The sequence below is a fragment of the Bacillus rossius genome, chromosome 8 (assembly GCF_032445375.1).
Source record: "Bacillus rossius redtenbacheri isolate Brsri chromosome 8, Brsri_v3, whole genome shotgun sequence".
Lineage (NCBI taxonomy): Eukaryota > Metazoa > Arthropoda > Insecta > Phasmatodea > Bacillidae > Bacillus > Bacillus rossius.
In genome coordinates, this window is record NC_086336.1 from 52,445,967 (window position 1) to 52,469,813 (window position 23,847).

The 23,847-nt window shown below is 36.1% G+C and overlaps 1 protein-coding gene across 1 annotated transcript; it reads left to right on the forward strand.

The window, feature by feature from the left end:
- The first annotated feature begins 148 nt into the window (after positions 1 to 148).
- On the forward strand, positions 149 to 20,515 carry LOC134534935 (replication protein A 32 kDa subunit). The gene is made up of 8 exons (XM_063373666.1): positions 149 to 310; positions 4,620 to 4,705; positions 6,655 to 6,756; positions 8,396 to 8,509; positions 9,506 to 9,697; positions 11,894 to 12,040; positions 18,088 to 18,170; positions 20,136 to 20,515. The coding sequence occupies exons 1-8, from the start codon at positions 295 to 297 to the stop codon at positions 20,215 to 20,217; spliced, it is 822 nt and encodes a 273-aa protein (XP_063229736.1). The 5' UTR covers positions 149 to 294; the 3' UTR covers positions 20,218 to 20,515.
- Positions 20,516 to 23,847: the final 3,332 nt, after the last annotated feature.

A 23,847-nucleotide genomic window follows, 5' to 3' on the forward strand; every position in this document is an offset into this window, starting at 1 on the left:
AATAATTCTAAATCCATAATGGCGACGTAATGTTGATAAATGCTCAAAATTCAGGGAAATATCAGTTTTTAAAATAACGCTAACCTTAATCACTAGACAGCCTCTTCTAAATTACACTTCTAGACTATCCTGCTCTATGGCTCATTTTTCGCGGGAATTAGTTTGTCAGATGTCAATAGCGTACCAATGTGCAGCTGATAATTCCTGTATTGTTATATTCAGTTTGTGATAGTTTAGTAGGCAAAGTGTACTCTTAAACAGTCTGTGAACAATTCGTTTTACAACCAAATCAATATGTTTGGAGGGAAAGGTATTTCATCTACGTTTTATGTACGCGTGTGGATTTATTAACGTTAACAGAATTATATTTTGTTTGTTTGGAATTGATTTTCATTGGAAGCCTGTAACTTCTTGGAAATTTGAGCACACAAGATCAAATAACCCATGTTGTTTATAATTAAATGTGAAAAGGATAGATGTAGAACTAACTTGAACAAAACTTAGTCAAATCTGGATTTTATTGTAATATTCTTACGTCGCTGCTTTGCGTAAATAAAATAATAAAATTTCGATAGTACTATTTTTGAACCTTAAGCAGTTCCTCGTTTACCCCGAAACAGCGTTTCTTATTGTCTACATGTTTTTGGGAAATTAATGTTCAAGCTTACATTACAATACCTGTGCATATATGAAGCCGCCACAAATTTTTGCTTATACCAAAATTCAGATAAATGTTCTTATATATGGAGACTCACAGGATCGCAAATCTAACATTCACAAAAGTCCATTCCGAGGCCAGGTTCGTGCATGTTCGGTGTAAATATTACAAATTTTGTGATGTGTGAATGGTTATTTGGGTTATCTACATTAAGGGCCACTTGCAGAGTTAGGTAAATAAAATCCAAGCTAAAACTTAGCAGGTTATTCAAGTTTATCTCTTTATGCTGATGGCATGATCCTGTACAATTGATCCTGTTGTACATGATGCTTGCTGTTTTTATTTAGTACTTCGAAAGATCCTGGACTTAGCAAAAATATTACAATACATCAACGTTAGGAAGTAAAAAAAAATTCATTTTCAGATTTTTATTTGATATAATAATACAATCATAGTTCATTGTTACATCACAATTTTTGTTGTAGGCCTATCCATGTTATTTTGATTTACTAAACTAAAACAGAAAGCATCATGTAGGTACCACAGGATCAATGTACTCAGGATCATGCTATTAGGCTCAAGGAATAGGCTTGGATACGTGATACAAAACTTTTACCAGAATACTTAACTTTGCCTCAAGTCTAAATGTGCGAGTCGGCCAAAAAATACTTTAAAATGTTGTGGACAAGTGGTTAGGTTAGTACAGCCACATTAAAAATACTACGTAGCGTAGCAACCAGTTCACACCAGTCCGTTCAGAGGCCTGAACAGTTACAAAGTTTACCTAAGGTCACCAGATTTCGCAGCTTGCACAAGCACATTCAGTTGCACATAATATAGGATATAAACGCATATGAAAGATGTCCATACCGGCTTCAAAGACGTATGTGACAGAGAAATTAGAGAATTGTTGAGCAACATTTAAAATATTTTAAAATAGTGTGGATGGATGATCAGGTTAGGGTAGCTTAGCTACATCTTAAATTGGTAATTCCTAAGCAGCCATTAAAAAATATTTTACAGTATTTTGATATTTGTATTATTTATATATTTTTAATATGCCTACCAACAGTTTTAAAACTTAACATAGAGACAAAAACACAACATACACAAATAGTATAGATTAATCTAAAAGATTCTAGCTGTAACATTTTCCAAAACAACATAAAACAACAAAAGAGATAATAACTACAGCATAAAGTAAAATTTAGTACTAATAACAGTTCAAAGTTATTGGAAAAATAAAGAATACCATATTTTTAAAGACAAAGTGTACAGTAAGATGACTTATACAGTTTGAAAGTAAATTATAATATTAATTTTGAACTAAATTGCATGTTCATTCTATTAAAGTTTGAAATTAATCCATAAATAAGATCATTATTCTTGTGTAGGGTACATAGAGAAGATAATAGGTGACTGTTAAATAGGAGACTCGAACCAGTAAGATGTCATAAGGATATAATTGTACTTGATTTTATAGTCATAACATTTTTAAACAAAACAAGTAGGTATCTAGTTGAATTCTACAATCTGAACGATGAATAAGAGTTGGTTGTGGAAACTTCTTTATAATTATTCGTTTTATTATTTTGTTTTGACTGCTTTCTATTTTATTACAATCTGTTGTGTTAATATTATTCTAAAAATAGAAATATATACTAAAATTACTAATTAAAGCAAAATAAAGAGATAGGATTGAATCAGAATTATTAGTATTAAGAAATAATGTATTTTATTAGAGCCAAGATTCTACGGTAGGAAGAATGTCACTAGTCAACATGTTTATGAAAGTATATTTTAGGGTCTAAAATGATTCCAAGATCTTTAATTCAATATGTTTTATAGATTTTCAATTTGTTTAGATTATAGTTATAATTGACTGGATTAAGTTTTCTATTAAAGGTAATTATTTTAGTTAGATTTGTATTAAGAGGAGCAATATTTCTAGTTCACCAATTATTAACTTCAATAATGTCATTCTGGAGTATAATACAATTGTTTTGTGAAGTAATTTAATGTATATTTTAAGGTTGTCTGCAAAAAGAATGCCTGTTGAGTGATTGGGGACATGGGTGATGTCATTAATAAAGATGTTAAAAAGGAGAGGTGAATTTGTACCACCCTGCGGAATACCAGAAATGGAAAGGAATTATAATTATTTAAGGATACACATTGATTTATATTCTCTAGAAAGCTGGAGAACCAATTAAAAATAATTAACAATTAAACCAAAGTTACTTAACTTTTAGAGTAGTGTAGCAATGAACAATTTACTGTATCAGAAGCCTTGGCTAGATCAAAATAGTAGGCATTGGCCTGACCTCTGTTTGTAACTTCAGTATAGATGGGATTTAGAAATATAATTAGATTAGAAGAGATGTCTGAAACCATGTTGAATACATGATATTTTATTACCAAGGTCAAAATTTAAGAATATTTAAGTATAATTTTTTCAAAAAACATTTGAAGAACCATTAAGCGAAGAGATCTGTCTATAATTTGAAATAGATAATTTTGAACCATTTTTGTGAATAGGAATTATTTTCGCAATTTTCCATTTACAAGGAATATCTTGAGATTTTAGACTAGAATTGTATATATGTGTTCATAGAGGGGCAAGTACTTAAATGAGATCAACCTGTTAGAATGAAACTGGGAATCGTGTCGGGCCAGCTGATCTATAAGATTTTAAAGCCCGAATACCCCATAGTACAAGAATTTTGGTAATATTAGGAACAAATATAGTATCAAGACTTGAGTACATTATAGGAACTTGGTGATTGTAACTAGATGGTAAATACCTATACACTAGAGAAATATTGAGCAAACATATTGGATAACACTGCTGGATCACTAACAGTAGCACAATTCTATTTCAGTGATATTTGGTCATAATAACCATCAGTCATTAATTTTACGTAACGCCAAAATTTTTGGGATTATAGTTAATGTTATTGTTGATCGTTCGAGTCCGTTGGCTTTATCTCAAGCGTATTCTCAAGCAAACACCTTATATAAGTACAGAGGAAACGCTCGTACTTATTCTTTTTTAACTCCATTCTCGATTACCCGGCATTTTCACAATTCTGCCACCCTTCAGTCCACATTAGGCCAAGTTTTCGGGTCTCTACTGTACTCTAAATCACCATTTTTTGAATTTTATTATTTTACTTGTACAGAAAAGCCACGATGTAAGAATATTTATGTTGTTTTATTGATTAATGCAAAGAAAGTTTAATGTCAAAGTAGTTTTATTGTTTCTTTTATGTAATTCTGTTGCCTAAAAATGTTTGTTGCAGCCATCATAATTACGATTCACAAATCAAACCTGTATCTGACTGTCAGATTACCAGAGAGAGATGACATGCAACACCTAAAAAACAAATGTAACCAAATTCTTGTTCATTTTATTACCAGCACATCCAATCTTACATTACACTCTGTCGGGTATTGGCTGGCCAAACTTCGGCTAAATACGAGTCGTAACACAACACTCGTTCTTTAGCTGGAAGTTACTTAACTGAAGGTTGGCTAGCCTTCAGATTAATCGGGAAGCAGTAAAATCAGCCTAAATGAGGTAAATAATCATTAGTAGGAACTAAAGTAAATTTCAGAATTTTAAATTTTTTGTAATTTATTTTTTAACTTTTTAAGAAAAAAGCTTTCAAACACCACAATTTCCACCTTTCTGATTTAGCCTCTCTTTACCTCTCTACTCCCTCTACCATCCATTTTAAATCCAATATCAACTCGACTTTGGTTCCAAGGGTGTAATCAGCTTGAACCTGCTGTATTTTAACAATTGTTTTAAATAATTTTACAAAACTGCAGTTTTTCCCTGATTAATTAATGTGTTTTGAGTGAAAATTATATACATAAACTTTTTTTTTGGGAAGAGTTGTTTTAAGACAAATCACAAACTATAAACATTGAACTTAAATGTGATTTGGTGCTGCAGGTTTTGACAGCAGTATGTCGGGTGGCGGAGGTTTCATGAACACGACTGCGCAGTTTGGTACTCCAGATGGTCAGCAGGACAAGAAGGTATGGTACTGTTATGAACTGGGGGTAATAGGGTTCTAAAGTATAGCCCTATTAATTAATTAAAATGCCTACTAAAATTTTACGTCAATTTCTACCTAACCAATTGCAACACCTGTTTTACAACGCCTCTTGTTCTTGGTGTCCACACCTCACCGTCCCTTCTACTCACTTGCGTGCATCGCGTCGCTAACTCTGCCTCGTCGATGTCACATCAGGTTTTCCTCTTCACCCACGAAGTCTCTAAACAGTTGCTTGTCTCAGAGACCTCGTCTGCTTGCTGTTATCACCAACTATAACTCAGTGGTAACACTGCCAACAACTCCAATTGCAGTATCGCTCTGAGAGGACTCTGGTATCTCTACCAGCCCTCGCCCGGACACTGTCTCTCTCTTGCACTTCAACTCTGCCTCACTGGTCGGTCGGAGCTCTTACTTACCTTCACCTGACAAAATATCTGGTAGCATGCCAATTATATTGCACAACGAATCCGGTGCACAAACCCTTTCTAGACGCGTATTGGCGTCACCAAGGAGCTCATGACTCACGAGCTGCGTACCACAGATCAGGCGTCGCTCTGCACGCGCTTGGTTGGTTGACAAGCCGCGTTCCAGACAGGCGAGTCACGTGCCATGTGCAGAGGTCTGCATAGGGCCGGCCGTCTGTGCAGAAGCAGTACTTTACTTTAACTCAGGTACCCGGTGACATTGACACAGCTTTGATTTAGTATAGATAAGTAGGGACAAGATTATGTGGTGAATTGCGATAAAAACCAAAATAACACCGAAATTCAAGTTAATACATTACAAAGCTCCAAAATGCAATTAAAATTATGAAACTAATCAGTATTTTCAATTCAAAACTTATCTCTGATGAAAAATACCTAAACTTTTAAATATTCAATTCAGTGAAAGTAATTTATTTAGCATGACGTTTGTACCACAATTTAATAAACAAAAATTGGTAAAAAAAAGTTTACTATTTTTAATCTTGCCACTGGTATTAGTTACTCATTTTTACATTATGACCTTAGAACATTTTTCAAACACAGAAATATTCCACAGATTTATTTTATATGTTCTGAAATGTTAGATATACTTATTAAAAATCATTATATTGAAAAAGTGTGTCATGTATTAGTCAAACTGACACAGTTTTGGAGAAATTAGAATCATGGAACATTTAAGCATGATATTTGTTGAGTAATATGCTATCTTTTTTAATAAACAGATAATATAAAGCATAAATTAATAACACTGAAATCTCCTGTTTTAAAAATGGCCTGAAAATAAAACCATAAATTCTTGTCTCCAACACTTCCAATCTGAAACCATTTCCTGTTTCATTGTCGTATTGTCATGACCAGGACTGTAAGGTTGTTAAGTGACTGTTCGAGATAAAGACTAAGGCATTTGCCTTGGAACCAAAATCAGAATGGCTGGACCAGGTTTGAAACCAGAGTCCTCCAGATGTGAATACAGAGTCCCTTTCGGTTATCCTGTTCTGGTGGCGAAGGAATAGATTGTCCGCTTTTTTTTTTAATCTCAGGGTGCAGCAGAAAAAAATTGTAGCCAAAATTAATATACCTTACAACATGTTGCGTATACTTTATATACATTATATTTCACAACGAACTTGATTGTTCAACACAGCATTAAAAAAAAAAAATAGTATTTTTGTTTGGCTGCAAGTACTGTCATTCAGAATGCTTGCTGCCTTTGGTATCTTTTAAAGTTATTGCAATGGCAGCTTGAACCACAGTGTTATAAGCAGGGGTTTAATTGCACAGTACGTACAGAGACATTAAGAGGACTCTTCTGCAACTATAAATTTTTTTTATAAATAAGGCCAGTAGTTAAACAATTTTAGTATACCAGGGAAACTAGTGAATTCCAAAAGTGTGTGTGTGTGTGTGTGTGTGTGTACGAGCTAGTTGTGTTGTTGGTTGGCAGGGTCCCAAGAGGATGCAGAACATAGTTCCAGTGACCATCCGTCAGCTACTGGAGAGCTCAGACGATGACCACCTAAGGCTGGCTTCCAAGTACGTTCACATGGTGAGTGCTGCCATCTTGTACTGTCTCTGCTGGCACACCCGATTAAAACTGTGGAGTTGTATCGTGTGCTGGGTGCAGCCAGTTATAGTGTGTGTGTGTGTGTGTGTGTGTTCATTCTTTATACCATTGACTTGCAGGCTGTGAACCCAGCTACGACGTAATGAGAAGTGCAGGTGGTCCCCAGGCTCTTCGGTGTACGTAACGAACCCTGACGCACCCCTCTGATGTTCCGTGTTTGCATTCGGTGTCCGATTGCAAATTTTGTACCATCTGTGCCTTTTGTAAATAGTAAATAAAGCTAGTACCTATTCACAACAAACTGTTTCATAGTCTCCTCAGTACAATTTTTTTTTTGTAAACTATCATTCAACTAAAAAAATTGAACTTGGGTGAGATTTAATTGAACTTGGGTGAGATTTAATTGAACTTGGGTGAGATTTATATTAAGTCGATGTACAAAGTCGTATTAAGAAAGTGAATTTGGGAATCAATTTTGTAATTACTGTTTATTAAGCTCAGGGTGTGCAAATTCAAGAATGGGGAAAACCTGCACTAATCTAGGGTTTTTGATATAATGGGAAAATCTGGGACATTATTAGGGTTGGGTCAGAGAATTTAGATGAAATGTAAGCCAAAGGCTTTTTCTTTTATTACTAACCCACTAACTGTGTAATGCATATTGTACTTGGGTTCATTATTTATGATGTAGCAACAATATTTCTGAGCTGAGTTGTATTTTACGGCAGATAAGGCTGAATTCCATCAGATTGATGTTTTTTCTATCTTCGATGGTGCTTCAAAGTGTAATGTGAGAAACCTAAATTTTTGCAGTTTCCAGCTTTTTGTTTCTGTGTAAACATTTTTTCCTCAGTATAGAAGAATTTATAAAGTATGTTATGACTGGCAAGATTAGGAAGTAGCACAAAACTTTGTGTTGATTGTTTTATTTTTACATGTTTTTGCCTGCAAAAAAATTCAAAAGATCTGGAGAGTTCAGGAATTCATTTGTTGGTTTTGCTGAGCACCCCGTTAATGATAATAGTTATGCATTTTATAGTAAAGTTTTGCACTGTTAGTTGTCTAGAACGGCTGGCCACCTAGTTAATTTTAGAAATATTTTTTAAAATTTTTTGTGAGAATGTTTGCCCTGATAGTAGGACACAAATGACAAGTGTATATCTAATGATATCCATTTGAAACCTTGCAAGTTATGCAGTAAATGCATATCACGTGTATATCTATGGCCAAGTTAAGTTTAACGTTTAGTGTTAGGATTATTTTTTTTTAATAATCGTACTTAAGGTAATGGCGAGGGCCCCCGACAAATTTATTTGTCCCCGGGCCCTTTTTTTCTCTTGATGGCCCTGACTGTTAACGAGGTTAAAAAAAAAGTGTTATAATAACTAATAATTACAAATCAAATTTTCTGAGCGTGTGTGATGTTATTATTTCCCTATTCGCTAACATTGCGTTGGCAACCTGATTCAGATGTGGAACCAAGTCAGATGTTTAAAGTGATACATTAAAATTGTTTGGGGGATTCGGAAGATGTGACAGTGTGTTATTGCAGGTGTTTAGCTGTGTGCTGGTGAGACACAAGTGCTTGTGGATCAGGTACATGTGGTGATGTTCGGGGCAGGTGACGTTGGTGGGAGTGGTGCGCTCCGTCAGCTCGGACTCCATGAAGGTGACGTACATGCTGGATGACGACACTGGGACCATCAGTGTGCACAACTGGATAGACACTGATGGGGTGAGGAAGTCCGTCTTTTTCCGTGTGCTTTCGTAAACACTGTAGTGGCTCAAATTATTAACCCACTACAATCTAATTCTTTTATGTTACCATCACTACTATACTAGTCCCACCTATCCGACCCCCGCTCGTCCGGACATCTGGTCAATCCGTATGGGGTTGAAACAAGTGTGTTTTGTTTGATTAATCCCACAATAGTTTGTAGGTCAAAAACTTATACAGTGGTATTAAAACTGAATGTTGTATTTACGAAACTTGTTTTGCGTACATTTTAAGGTGAATTCAGTTTGGTCCAGACTGGGTCCAGTCTTATCTGGTCGGGATCAGTGGGACTCTACTCTAGTGGCTAGAGATTAAATCATTATCACACTAGCACACTGACTTGTTGCAGTTAAAAGTAGCATTTGCAATCATTTAACTGGCTTGTATTCTAACTATAATAACCAACACCAACCAGTGGAAGTAATTATGTCCTATTATTAGGGACAATATTGTGAATTGGACGTAGTTATGCAAAAAGGAACCAACCCACATGAAACCTATTCTGAGTATTTTGAAGTTGAAGTTAATTATAAATTGTAATTCTCGTATTGATAACATAATGTGGGTATAATTTTAATGGTCTAGTATAAATACTGATAATAATAATAGCAACGACGGTATGATCATCCTTGTACTATTTTAATTTATTTTCACATAAAACATAACAAAATTGTGGGTTGGTTCCTTTTTGCATAACTACGTCCAATTTTGATTGTGAATTATTAGGGACAATATTGTGAATTGCGATTGTGAATTATTAGGGACAATACTGTGAACTGCAACTAAACCAAAGAAGTGCATCTAAAATCATTAAATTACCTATTGTACATATATCTAGTTTAAAAAAATTACAAAATAAATAGGTTAACAGTCACATAATGATGGACTCGAGAAACAAGCAGTGAAGGTTTGTAGGCAAGCAGGGTAAAGTCCAAGTGTGTCGTTGCTGGGCAGGGCACTCAAGACAGCAGTCCGCGAGTGGAGGAGAACTGCTACTACCGCGTGTTCGGCACGCTCCGCACCCAGTCCGGCCAGCGCCACGTCACTTTGTTCAAGATCCTGCCCATCACCGACCTCAACGAGCTCACCACTCACCTGCTCGAGGTCATCAACTGCAGCCTGCAGGCTGAGCAGATGGAGAGGAATGTGAGTCGTCCGTGGCCCGGCCTTTATCCCCCCTCGGGCGAGTGTTGTGAAGCTGTGATACTGATTCTGAAGTGCATGGTGTTAGAAATAAAATATTTTGCTTAAACACAATGTTCAGGCCGGGTGTAAATGTTGAATTTGAATTTCCCGCCCGCAGCGTTGGAATCGTGACGCTGCTGCTCCCACGTCATCTTGTGACCAGTTCGTTCTCGTTTGTTTTCGCTTCGGTAGGTCGGCTGTGCGCGACAGTAGAAGTTTGTGATTAATAGTAATTATACAGTCCATTATGTCGATTGAGCCCAGACACACAACATTACAATTCTTTGGATTAAACATGACTTTGTGAACATTGTAGTTTTTTTTTATTATTTATTTCAGACATTCAACATTTAACACCAATATTTCACCACATATACTTTTTTTCTTTATGTTTCAAAAGGATTATTACCAGACATGTTGAGAGACATTGTAACAATATGTGCTGAAATAGTTGGTTATTCTTCATTAATAATTAAATTTTTTTTCCCCTTCCTAATTCAGGGAAGAAAAATAATCATCATTCTAGGGAATTGGCCACACACACACTTACCAGTTTATTAATTCAAATTGTGTATGCAGAAGTCTCAACATTGTTGAAGTAGAAAATATTGTAAGTAATTAATTATAGAATTCTTTTGAAAAAATGGTCTTTATAGTGAATTAATAAATCTGACTAAAATATTTTAGCTAAATTTAATTTATGCAAGGTTCACAACATTATTTTGTTGTGAGAGAATTTTCCCATTTAACGCAGTGTATTTATTGGTGTAATTGTTAAATATAATGATTCATAGATCCAGTGTTGATCTACTCGAATATGTAACAAAATAAATTTAAGAAAATAGAACAATTAAATTGTATTACAAAACTCTTCACCTTACACAAAGAGTCCTGACCAGATCGTACTTGCTTAACAACAACCATAGTACAAACTGAAGTCACACTTGTAACAGTGCCTCTCTCATAGGTACATATGCATAGTACACTCGTACACATCCATATGAACATCTCTCGCTATTCACATCCCAGTAATATAAATTCACTCACATTCCAACAGTAAGAAATGTAATAACCATGTTTGAAGCAGTAAATTATTTGCAGAATGGAAAGAAAAGAAAAATTACATAATACATTATTTATCATTTTCATAACGGGATAAACCTTCGGAATGTTTTTAAAACACTTGAAGCAAAATCAACTATGCTTTAAAAGATACAGTTAAATTTGAATTACCAGCCAGTTTTCTAACCAAACCCCATTTTTCTCCATGCTGAACGGGCTGAGGGTCTGGTGTTGAGCTGTATAATATTTGCTTAAGTCCACTTGACATAACTTGAATTTAGAAATAATTAGGTAATGCCTATTTAGTTTCACTAGCTACAGTGCCCTCAGAACACTGGAGGGAACATGAGACTAAATGGGTAATTTTTTTTCATTAGACAATTACTTTATATAAAAAGTTGACAAATTCTTCAAAACTTAAGTTTCAGTATTTTTGACGTGACGTCTAATAAATCGATGAATGCCGGCTGCACGCCTGTTACACACATTGTCCCGTTACACTGTGTCCTGTTACGCTCATTGTACGCTTGCACCACATCTATCTCTCTTCCACTCGATTGGAACAACCATCGATTTGACTTTTTCGAGGCACATTAAACTTGAAACATTCCCATTCGTTTCCTACTTTTCCTATCATCATCCTATCCTTAACAGAATAACACAGATTGGAAGAAGTTAAATAGCAAACATGCATAAAAGTTATAGTTAAAAATAATCTCTTCGTTAAAGTAATAAACATATTTGAATTAATGAGTGCAAATAAAAGTAAATTTATCGATTAAATTGTATATTTCATTTCACTCCTTCTTTGTAACCATACAAAATAACGATAATTCAATAATAGTGATAATTCAATTAAAATGATTCAATTTTATTCATAAAAGTATGCAATCATTTCATCAATGTTTTGTTATGACATCACGTTTAACTATCGCCCGTAAACCGACTTTACAAACAACCAATTTTTTTTAGCTCATTCATACACACACACAATTTGATTGAGCTGGACTTCATGATAACTAGTGATCTCTGCTTGCTGGTGGTGCAAGTGGAGTATAACGCTGGCGAGTGACTGGCTTGTGCGACCCCCGGCAGGCCCCGGCCATGGAGGTGGACAGCGCGGAAGGGGACGTGCACATGGCCAACTCCCTGATGCACTCCAACATGGGCGACGACATGGCGACGGGGGGCTCCATCGACGGCCTCACCAGCAAGCAGCGCGCCGTCTACAGCGTCATCAAGGTGCGCGCGTGTGGCCGCTTAGTGCATAACCACCATCACCTTCCAAACCGAGGCTGTGACGGATAACCAAATAGGTGTATAGCGGAATGTCTAATACGTATGTACAGTCAGGGGCGCAAATATGTAGAATTTGCAAGGGGCCTGCTGAAATTTCCAAGAAGGGGATTGGGGGGATGGGGAAGAATTTTGCGTGCAGGCTGAACTGAGACGTCATTTCAGGATACAGTGTTTGTCTGTTGTATACTGCCCATAGTTTGGCCTCCGTGCGTGCAATAAGCAGAAAAACTTTAAAATTATCAGAAAGTTATCCGTGAGGCATAGTTTTGACATAAAATCAATTTTACAATCACATTTTTGCAAGTACAGGCAAGCCTCCCTTATTGAGGGGCTTCTTTATTCCAGGGGGGGCCCTGACCCCTTCGGCAAAACAACCCCCCTCCCTGTTCCTATGAGCTCATGTGTACAGTAAATGTGATTTCACTGCTGGGCCTGGAACGTAAAATGAAAATTACAAAATCCTTCGAAAGTTTTTAAAAACAGTCATCTCATTTGTTTTTGTGGCTCAAGCTTTCTGCCTTCCTACAGCACACTCACTTACAGTTTTGTACAACAGGATGTAAGTAATTGGTGAACAATTTTAAGGATGTCTGTTTGATACTTTTTTTAAGGATGATAACTGATATCAAAAGCTGACAGTTTAGCAAGTAACTGTTAATTCAAAGTTTTTTATTTAATGTATTTTGCACTAATGTGTCTTATCAAGAAGTTTCCTTGGTTTAATAAGTCTAAATTTGCAAGTCCCTCCAGAAACTTAATAGGGCTTTACTGTAAGTTAAAGTTAATGATGTGCCAAACATATTCTCAAATACCATCAAATATTTAGTATTAAAAAGGTGTGATAGTCAAGGGAATATTATTTTAGGAACATTTTCAATGAAGAATTTTAGATGTTAAAACACTTATCATCTGTGTAGTTCCCAAGGACTTTATTATTTGTGTCTCCAGAAGCTGTCAAAGGAGTGTTTATATCTGCCATCATGCATCATTTAGAAGGCTCTGTTTAGCACTTCAGGGAACATTTCTCACACAAAATAAATTGTTTATTTTCTTAACATGTTCAAGTGGTTTATATGTAGAGCCCCGGAAAATTAGCATTTTAAAATGTATAATTTAGCATTTTAAAAATAAAATTTAGCATTTTGTAGCATTTTAAAAAGTGAAATATAGCACTTTGTAGCATTTTGAAAAAAAAATATATAAAAAAATTCAAAAAACATGATTAAATTATTTTTCAACCAATTAAAATGTTATTTACCTGGATACTGTTTATCTAACATTTATCAGTAGGTATTCTTATATTTAGATGTGTGACATGTTTTAGGGATACACCACGTTTAACTTGTGGAACACAATTTGCAAAGAAAACTCTGCACCGGAACTACCCGTATAACCTTTCCCTATGACACACGTGAGGGGTATTGGTGGTGTGAACCGACTGTACCAGTTGACCTTGGCGACTTTCTCTTGCTCTCACACACGCACACGAAGGCTGGGCTCACACTATATCTCTCTCTCCTCTTCTTTCTAATAATCTCTTACGCACACAAACACACCTGCTGACTGGGCCGACTCGGCTTGCTTGTTCCCTCTCTCTCTCTCTCTTCTACATTCTTATCGCTTACAAACACACCTACACACACTGGCTGGCTACCGCCGGACCATCCGCAGGATTTTCGTGCATTCACGGCAGTACAGTGGAACCTCGCTACTACGAGAGCTGACAATGGCGAGAAAAATCCTCATAACTACGAGTACTCGTAATAACCAAATATATAAGATTTAAGTCAAATTTAAAATCCTGAACATTCCCAGAATGTCTTAATGTCGCACAATATCTCGGAAACGGTACCTCGTAGTAAAAAAACGCATAGAATAAAAGTTGTAGCAAATTAAATTTCTAATATAAAATGTATCTGTGATTTTTTTTGTATCTGCAACAGTTTTTGTTTTAATCGCGAATGAAATGGTCACTCTCATGACCGTGCTCCGAGATGCAGCGAAAAAAAAAAAAGCTGTCACCGTCGCCTACCTTGTTCAGGGAGGGGAGGTAAGTGGTGAGAAGAAAGGAAAACACCGGTGGGTTGAAAAGAGGAGGGGAAGGGAAGGGCATCTGCCATCTTCTTTGTTCATTTGACGAGAGGGGGAGGAAGTCACAGACACACGCATGCACGCACACACCCTCAGACCCAGCAACACACACAAAGGCGCTTATCAGTCCGTGTTAATACTACGTGAATGTTTTTTTTCCTAACAGCAGGCGTTTTTCCTTGTTTGAAGATGCCTTTTAAATCACTCTAGCCATTTTAATTTAGCATGATTTACGTAGTCCAATCGACGGTGCATTACAAAACTGTCGTAACTTCGAAGGTCTCGTAGTATCCCGTACTCGTAATTATGAGGTTCCACTGTATTAGCATTTATCGCAGAAAAACTCTTATTTAGCATTTTATCGCATTTATTGAGTCATTTCGCATTTTATCGCGGTTATTTCGCATTTGCGAATTTTCCGGGACTCTATTTATATGTTTTAGATATAAATACTCAATGAGTTGAATGTTTCTTAAAAAAATTTCAAATCTCTTTTAGTTTGCTCGTGTAACAGTTTATTCCTGACTCTTGAGATCTAGAATCAAATTTAAGACACACTAAGAATGGAGTTTGAGATTCGGATTAGAGAAAAGATGGATTTGACCCATCACTAGTTGAAGTATTTAATTTGTGAAGTCCGTTCAAAACCATTCATGATTTGTGTTTCTGCAGTGCTCTTGGTAGTACCGTAATCACTCGCGTAATGTCCGCAGTAATTTGACCACATTTTTGGCCAAAAAAATGGGGTGCGGACATTATGCGAGGAAAAATACAAAATTTTGTGTCTTAATTATTACTAAAAAGTCACCAAACGTATCTAAAATCAATTTGGGTTTCACTGGCTATTTTAAAAGAATATTGCTGTGGGATCGCTTGCAAACAACCCGGCTTAGACCATGTTTACTTTGCTGTAATTGCCACCGGTAACTGTCTCGCACCCGCCGGAACATTAAAAAAAATTACGCGCTACACTGAAATAAGTGTGGTTACGTGTGCCTTCTTAATTCACGTATATAGTTTAAAACTTAAACTTCAAGTTCTGGGAACTTCCCAGCCTTGGGTCCGCGAAATGCACGCCGTGTTGCATTTGTTGACTGTAACTGTTCTTTTATTTTCCGCCACTGACGAACACTTTTTTCGTGCACTTCAAACTCCCTTTCAGCAGCCCTGTTCCCATGCTCTTCAGCATAACGAACAACTCTCAATTTAAATCGCGCAGTGAAGGATTTATATTTACCCATTCTGTACTCTACACTACAAAACTCGACGCGAAACTCATGCCTTTAACTTGCATGCGTGTTGGTCAGCTGTGTTTACCGTTACCGTGCTTTGTTCAGTTCAACGAATTTCCCCACCCTTTCAGGACAGGAGAGAAAGGACAGCTCAAGGTCACGGCTTTGTTTACAGAGCGTCAACTTTCCATTCGTACTGCGTCCTTTAGGGGTGGCCAAAGTTGTGTTGCCCGCCGTAAACCACTTGTGCGGAAATTATGCGAATTTTTAATTTTTTTCTTTTAAGGAAATATAAATAAAGGGTGCGGACATTATGCGAGGGCGGACATTACGCGAGTGAATACGGTATGCTCACCAGACAATTCAGTTTGATATTTTTAATACAATGTATGTAATATATAGTAATAATATGTACTTCAGAGTCAACTGCGATCTTGGGAAGTCATATGCAATGTGAAACCCTACAGTTACCTTTTATTTATTTATTTATTTATTTAATTATTTATTTAATTATTTACATGTGTTCCCTGCACACCAAAAGTCTTCTAGGGTGTGCGCAACATTGAAACACAAATCACAGAAACGGGACAAACACAGTGGACGATGGACAATCAAACACATCAACCCTTCTACAATTATTGGTTTAAAATAACATAATAATTTAAGTACTAACATATTTCTTGACAGGATTCACATTAAAAAGTATGCAATTATACATTAAAAGTATTAAAAATGAAGTTAAAGCTTAATATAAGAATATATCTAGCAAGTTGTTTACAGGTTTGATACAAAATAATTTGGGCTTTTAAAAAAAAAAATCTATTTTATTTAGTTGTGATGTGACTAATTGAAGATAACTGTATTAATGAAAAAAATACTTTTCAAATTTATTTTCAAGTTTATTTTGTTTATTAAAATTTAAATACAGTAAACTCTCGATTATCCAGGCCTGGATTATCCGGTTTTCGGGTTATCCGTGATTGACGGGGTGTAGCTGCCTGGACTGCACTGCGGGGGGGGGGGGGGGTTTACTGCTGTGTCTCTCTTTTACCTTCCCACACTCCTGACGGCTGGAAGAGGCATTTTTCACGCAAATATTTACATCAGTTCTCCCAGGCACATTTGTTTTTGTAATCATGTCTGGTAAAAGGAACCGTAAAGTGCTGACAATAGCTGAGAAGTTAGAAGTTGGTGACAGGTTAAAAAAAAAAATGAGAAACTGCCGCGAAATTAGCACAGGAATATGAAATTGTAATCCAAACTGTGCGGGATATTAATAAAAGTGAAGAAAAACTTTTGCAGTTTGCTAGTAGATCAGACAGTGTGGCAGGGCCTTCTAAACGTAAAAGCATGAAAACATCTCCCCTCTACCGACCGGCCGAAGCAGCCAGTAACACAATGGGAGGGGGAGGGCTTCTTGAAACCGCCGAGAGAGAGAGAGAGAGACAGAGAGAGAAAGGGAGCATGTTGTTTGCCCCCAGACACCCCTTCCTCCCCCCACACCAACACCCAACAACAACCATCATTCTTTCTCGACAGCTAGCTGCCACCCTGCGAGTCATGGTCCACAGCCCCGGCGCCAGCATAGCCACAGGGCTGGTATTTTTCCTTGTTTGAAGATGCCATTTAAATCACTCTTTCTTAGGAAAGAGCCAACAAGGAAGCACTGGTAATAACCAGATTAGTTTAGGATTACTATTTACGTAGTCAAACTGACAACTCTCGTAACTTCGAAGGTCTCGTAGTATCCCATACTCGTAGTTATGACTGTAAAGTGCATCCTAATTTTAATAGGCGGAATTAACAAGAAACAATATCTTGCCGCGCGGTAGAAAAATAAAATGCAATAGCTGGAAGGGGGGGAAAAAGGTGTATAATATTGTGCTGTGGTTCAAACACTTATTTTGTAGTGACCCCGGATAATAGGTCGTTAAAAGGGTGGAGGGAGATGCTGAGTTGGGACTGCTGCCGCTCTCCCTCAAATAGCAATAAAGGGGACAGGAGAAGGGTGGCGGCAACACAGTGCCAGTATTGTTTACGGTCCAATAAGCTGGGACACGGTATACAAAGCCTTTGCTTGTACTCATAGAATTCTACTGAAGAGACACTCTTTTGCCAGTAAATACACCATTTTTAAGTGGTGAAACGATTATCCGGGTTTTTATATGGGCATTCAATTATCCGGGCATCGGAAGGTCCCAATTAACACGGATAATCGAGAGTTTACTGTAAGTCTAAAAACATCTTTATTTTTATTGAGTGTAAAGTTGAAACTAGTTGAAATTTATATTAATATTAATATCATTATTGGTGACACTGTCTGTATGCTAGCATACATATCTACTGGAACTTTTGTTTACTGATTTGTTATGAATCTCATTTCACAATTACAGTATTACTTCCACATTTTTGGTAGCTATGTTTTATAGAATGTATTAAATATTACAGACTTTCTACAAAAAATTCTATTAGAAAATTATTAAATCCGTGATTGTGGGTAGAGGGTAGTGGGTTATTTTTATGTGACCTCACATGCTAATTTGAGTGAAGGGTTGTGTTCTATATTAACTTGATAATTTCAATAGAGAGTACTGAGTAGTTGTGGTGTATGTTTAACCATTTTAGTGTTTCAAAAAAATAATTTTTTTAATCTTTATTTTATTTCAGAAAAACAGTCACAACGATTGTGGTGTTGAGTGTAACCAGATAATGAGGGATTCTCCAGTGAAAATGTCTACTATAGAACTCAAGTTTGTATATTTTAATTTTATATTATGATTAAAATATCAGTAGAAGAAGTAATTGTTTATACTTAACAACATTTGATTTTCAAAACAGATTGTCAAAATTTAAGAGTAGTTGTATTTTATCTCCGATTTGATAAAGTGCTGGAAGATACCACTAAATCATGCCATTTTCGTATTGAGCAGTCGTGCAGATTGTATTTATTTTGCATAAGTAATAGATAAATTATAAAAAACCTGCTGCAAACCAATCTTCAGATATCAGATTGAAGATTAAGCAGACATGAGCAGTAGCTTGAAGTGAACAGTACAATGGTTCATCACTGCCTGTTCAACTCACACCACATGCCCAAAGCTGTTGACTAGAGATATGAATGTTTCCCCCCCCCCCCCCCTTCAATAGCAACATAGGTTTACATAGTTAAAAACGTGGATATACTAAGATAATTGTAAAATCACTCACTGTGCATGTGTTTAATGTTTGTGTTTAGTATTTATATATTATTATATATTTATTATTATATTTTATAGTGATATCCTCTGTTTGTAACAGAAAATATCACTATAAAATGTAATCTGACATTACCAAAAATATTGAAGTTAAAAAGCGGGTATAGAATTGTGGAGGTTTTTTTTTTTTTTAAATTTTTTTAAATTTTTATTATTTATTTATTTAACCAACTATTAGCTCACTTCTTTTGTTATTTGGGTATGTTTATATAAGATAGTTGGTAAAATGTCTTTGTGTGTTTCTATAAAAGTATATGTAGTTGCGAAATTTCTGGCTTTCAGAAAACAGTCCCAAAAATATTTTCCTGGAAAACTAACATTTCTAACATTGACCCTATGTGTAGTTCAAACAGCATTAGAATAACTTTATTCTGTGATCAGCTGGAGGCAGATTTTAACACAACTGGCAAATTTTATAAGCCAAACCTGAGATTATAACTTGCTGCAATAACAAAAGTGAAGTTTTGTTAATTCATATATGACGAAAGTAATATTTTCTGCAACACCCGAATGGATTGGGAGTTTTTTGAATTACAGAACTAGGAGAGTAGTAGGTAGTAATGTCAAAGTCTGTTCTTTGATTTTCACGGTTTCATAAGTTTTGAAAAAATCCAATAATTATTTTTCATTTTTAACTGTTTACATTTTTTTTGTGGAATTTATGTAGCTGATATGACTTAAGTTCTTTGAAACTGATGTATGTACTGGTAATTAGAATTTTAATGCATCTGATAACAATCGCTGTAATGTTCAGTGAAATGTGAAAATACTGGAAATATGTTGACGAGTCACATATAAGTGTTTTTATTGTTAGTACTTGAAAAGTGGAGCATAGTTTTTAAACAGATCACTTTTACTAAAAATTTGTGATCATTATGATTTATTTAATTTTTTTAAGCTATATTAGATAATATAATTTCTTCAGCTGTCACAGTACACATGGTATGATGTAACTAATCTAAAGGTCACAAATTTTGCAAACCAATGATCCAGATTCCGAATTGTACTGGGAATTAAAGTAAGAATAGAAAAGTCTATATTTTGACATCTCTAGTTATTACTTATTAGTTTATTGAAACTGCACCAAATTCTAGAATGTTTATGTTGAACTTAAATGTTATAAGTACCATTAATATGTATAACTGACCTTGGGTACAGGAGTTTATGTAAAACTCCAATGTTTTTTATATTATAGTTGCCAGACGGGAGAGACATGAACATATTTTTTTGTAGATGTTACGTGCCCACATTTACATTCGTTACTTGGAATCACAACATGACATGTGCACAATACTTCAAAATAATGTTACGTGCAACATAATACTGTGCATTTTTGCGTTACAGTTGTGTACTAGTTCCTTGTGCACAGTTTGACAGGACTTAAAGGTGAAAAAGATTATGGTGTTGGATGTCTCTGCGCTGCCACACAGAACATGTATAATGTTTATTGTTTTGTTACAGGAATATACTCAGCTTCTTGATCACAGAGGGGCACATTTATTCAACTATCGATGACGATCACTACAAGGCAACGGATACGTAAATGTCTTTACGAAGCTGTTAACATCCCCACCTCTTGGCTGCGACTCCTCAGAACAATGTTTCAAAACCATTTTGTTGGTGTAAATTATTTTGTATGTCTTAAATAAGTTGTATTGTGATGAAAATGTTTGCAACTGTATGGGTACATAAATTTGCAGAATATTTTCCTCTGTAATGTTTTATTGCTTCATAGCTGTCATAACATTTTATATTGAAATGTTTTCTTAAAATATTTGAGTACAACTTTTTTTTTATCCTTTGTAAGGCATGTGGCCAGTAAAAATAACTCATAAATTAAATGTGCAGTGTTTTTCTGAAGCATTACACTTGTTGTGGTTAGTGGTTTTGATCCCAATCACTGTCATTTGGCTCAGTTTATAAGCACAAAGTCAGTCCCCGTGTGGTTCGGAACATACTGTAAACATTGAAATCCCTTTGACTTGAGCTTTACTTTTTTTTTGTTACAGTTGGACATACTGTATCTCCCATCTTGCCAATTTGATTCCTCCCCCTCCCCATCCAGATTATGTTGCTTGGTTATTATCTTAATGTAAAATTAGCTACACAAAGGGTGATTTTTACTGTAAAACCTTGCATAACGAAAGAATTCCTCGCTAAAATGAAGCAGCTGTTAGGTCCCGGCAAAGTGTCATATACCCCTGTGTGTGTGTGTGGTGTGTGTGGTTTGTGTGTGTGTTGTGGTGTGTGTGTGTTGTGGTGTGTGTGTTGTGGTGTGTGTGTGTTGTGGTGTGTGTTGTGTATGTTTTGTGTGTGTTGTGCCAATAAACCTGTTACTACAAAAGAAAAATCTCCAAATTTTAATGTGGAATCATGATTATTTTCGATTTGCTTTGTAAATATATTACGATTTAGCAATTAAACAACTGTGCCGCAATATTACAATTGGCCATAGAACCATTAATGGCTGAAACAAACTTTGCAGCTAGTGAATTAGTGTACCAACATTAGTAAACAGAAATGCACATTGATTAGTCTTATCTTCCTCAATTTGTCCCAAACATCATCTTAATCAAATTATGTCTGAGTTCTATGAAAATGGTTGATCATTGCTCCAGAATACATTTTGAATAGGTTTGTGTCTACAGCGTATGGCATATTCCCCTGTCCCTGAATTTGTTTTTTTAATTTGAGGCTTGAAACCAATTTTTAAGACAATTTTTAAGCCAGACACACTTGGTGATTGGCACTAGCACTGATGGTGATCTTGCCCTACTTAATTTTGGATATTCAGTGGCCTTAAATTGAGCCACTTGGTTAACTTTAAACTTGTTGAAGATGTATATATTATTAGAAAAATAAAAATTCCAAATAAATCTGTATTCCACCTTGTTGAAGAGCACAAGTATATCTCATCACATTTTTCAATCAAGAAACTAATCACACTCAGAGTGACTTATGAATGTGCTGAGTCTGAGAATTGGGAAACTTCACATGTGCTATGGTCTATAAATAATAATCATCAGATGAAGAACTGTAAGGGCTCATCTTAATGTATAATATTTTTATACTAAAAGCCACAATAATCAAAGCTTAGTAGCTGGCTGACAATAAAAAAACTTCCTACTTCCTGAAATTAGGAGGAAGAGAAGGAAGGGAGTGGAGGGAAGTTGTGCCCAAAGGGTGCAGGAATCTCATCTCTCCAAATGGCTACTTTCTATTGGAGCACCATAATGTATTGAAGCCGATTGGAGAAAAGTCCAGTTGACTACAACTAACATCTAACATAGACAAAAGCAAGGGGGGGGGGGGGGGTATTTTACATTAAAACCCGACAGTGGGAAGCTGGTGCAAAGCAAAAATATAAAGCTTTAGAAAAAATACCAAAAATATAATTTTATTCATGCAAGTTTATAAAAGTTTACAGTTTATAAAACAGCTTATAATTCTCATTGGGGCAAATTCTAATGTTCTTCCGTGGCACGTGAAATAATTACAATCATTCACACAAATACAACAAGATAAGCAAGAGTAAAGCGGACATCATGGCAAAGCGCTGTAAAGTAGCAGAACATGTAATATGGGCCGCTAGGCGAAAAAAACTGAAGGCAAAATCAAGAGAGAACTTATAATGCGGCTTGACAAGAAGTGTCCAATGCCATCGTGGCATGCCCATATACAGCCGCAGAATAATTGTTACAACATGCTACGGACAGTACTCGGTGTGAGCAAAACAAACCCAAATCAAATGACCTGAAGGGTCCAAACATTGGTGGCGATTACATTTAACAGGGCAGCAATAAAAAATGAAGGTGCGGCCACAACGCGCAAGCAAGAACAATACTTAATACAGACGTTAAGTTTCACAGCCGAGTACATACCGGAACGCAGAGCCACCGCCGCAGACAGCCTTTGAGTCCAGAGACCGAACGACTGCAAGGAGTGCACTAGGGGCCGGACTATATATAGGCCGGGAAAACACTCCGACAGAGAGCGCTGGTGAGGCGGCGGGGAAGAGAGCAAGAGAGGTGGTAGGAAGGGGAAGTTGGAGAGGGAGGGGAAAGGAGGGGAAGGAATGCTGTACAGTGCCGAAAAACGGAGCAACTGCTTCAGCATTATGGAAGCGTCAAAAGGAAATGACTAACCAGCTGTGTATTTGTAAAACACCATGATTTCAATACATTGTTCCAATAGATTTTAAATAATTAATTATAGTACAATGATAGAATAGCCAAAAAATATGGATTAAATAAAAATTAGATTTAATACATAACTCAAGGCCCCTCAAATCCTGGGTGCCAGTTTGCTATGACACTCAACTTTTCTTTGTTGGTGACTAACCTCTGCCAAAATACCAAGATGGAACTAAACTGGTTTTGAAAACATCAACCAATTTTGTTGTTAGAAAATCTTATACATAATGAAGTGACTAAGTCCAAAAAACGGGGACGGTATTAAAAATAATGTTTGTATTTTTTTTTCTGTGTTGTGTAGCTCGTAAATAAGTTAAGTGCTTGGTAAAGATCGGTCGTCAGAATGGGTTTTTGTGTGATGTTTGACACAGATAAGACCATGTAATTATTGCTTCTCGTGTTCTGAAAAACCACTAAACTAGGTTTACCTCTTTGTCATAGGAGTCCTTCCAAATATACTGTATGTCCATAAAGTCAAGGTGCCGTTATGAACACCTGTTGTGGCTAACAGAATCTAAACAAAAGCTTGAAACTTGCGTTACATTGGACAGTATTACAAAGAGTTTCTGTAGTATTATATGCAATGGTGTATGCGTGCAGGTGATGATGCAACACCATGAACAATCCTCCAGCGGTGATAGGCTGGGACGCTGTCAAGGCATGACCACCACCAGGACCTAACGCCATTAGACTTTTACCTGCAGAGTTATGTGAAGCAACATTAATCATTTCAAACGGAGAATCACAGACATTCATTCTGTTACACCAGACGTACTTAACCATATCGTTTTGATGTGGTGTAGGGCAACAAACAGTGACCACATCAATCTCTATTGAACAGGTATGCAAACTTGGAGAGTTTACCTTTTATTTGGTGAAGATTTCACATTTCTATCTTGTTTCGTTGCTTTCCTGTGATTGGTCGAAAGTGCACCATGACATGCACTATAGAATCACTTAGAAAATAGGAATTTAAAACT

Coding starts and splice junctions, on each gene's coding strand:
- LOC134534935 (XM_063373666.1), top strand. Junction 9,698..11,893: donor CTGAGCAGATGGAGAGGAAT/GTGAGTCGTCCG, acceptor GACCCCCGGCAG/GCCCCGGCCATGGAGGTGGA. Junction 18,171..20,135: donor ATGTCTACTATAGAACTCAA/GTTTGTATATTT, acceptor GTTTTGTTACAG/GAATATACTCAGCTTCTTGA.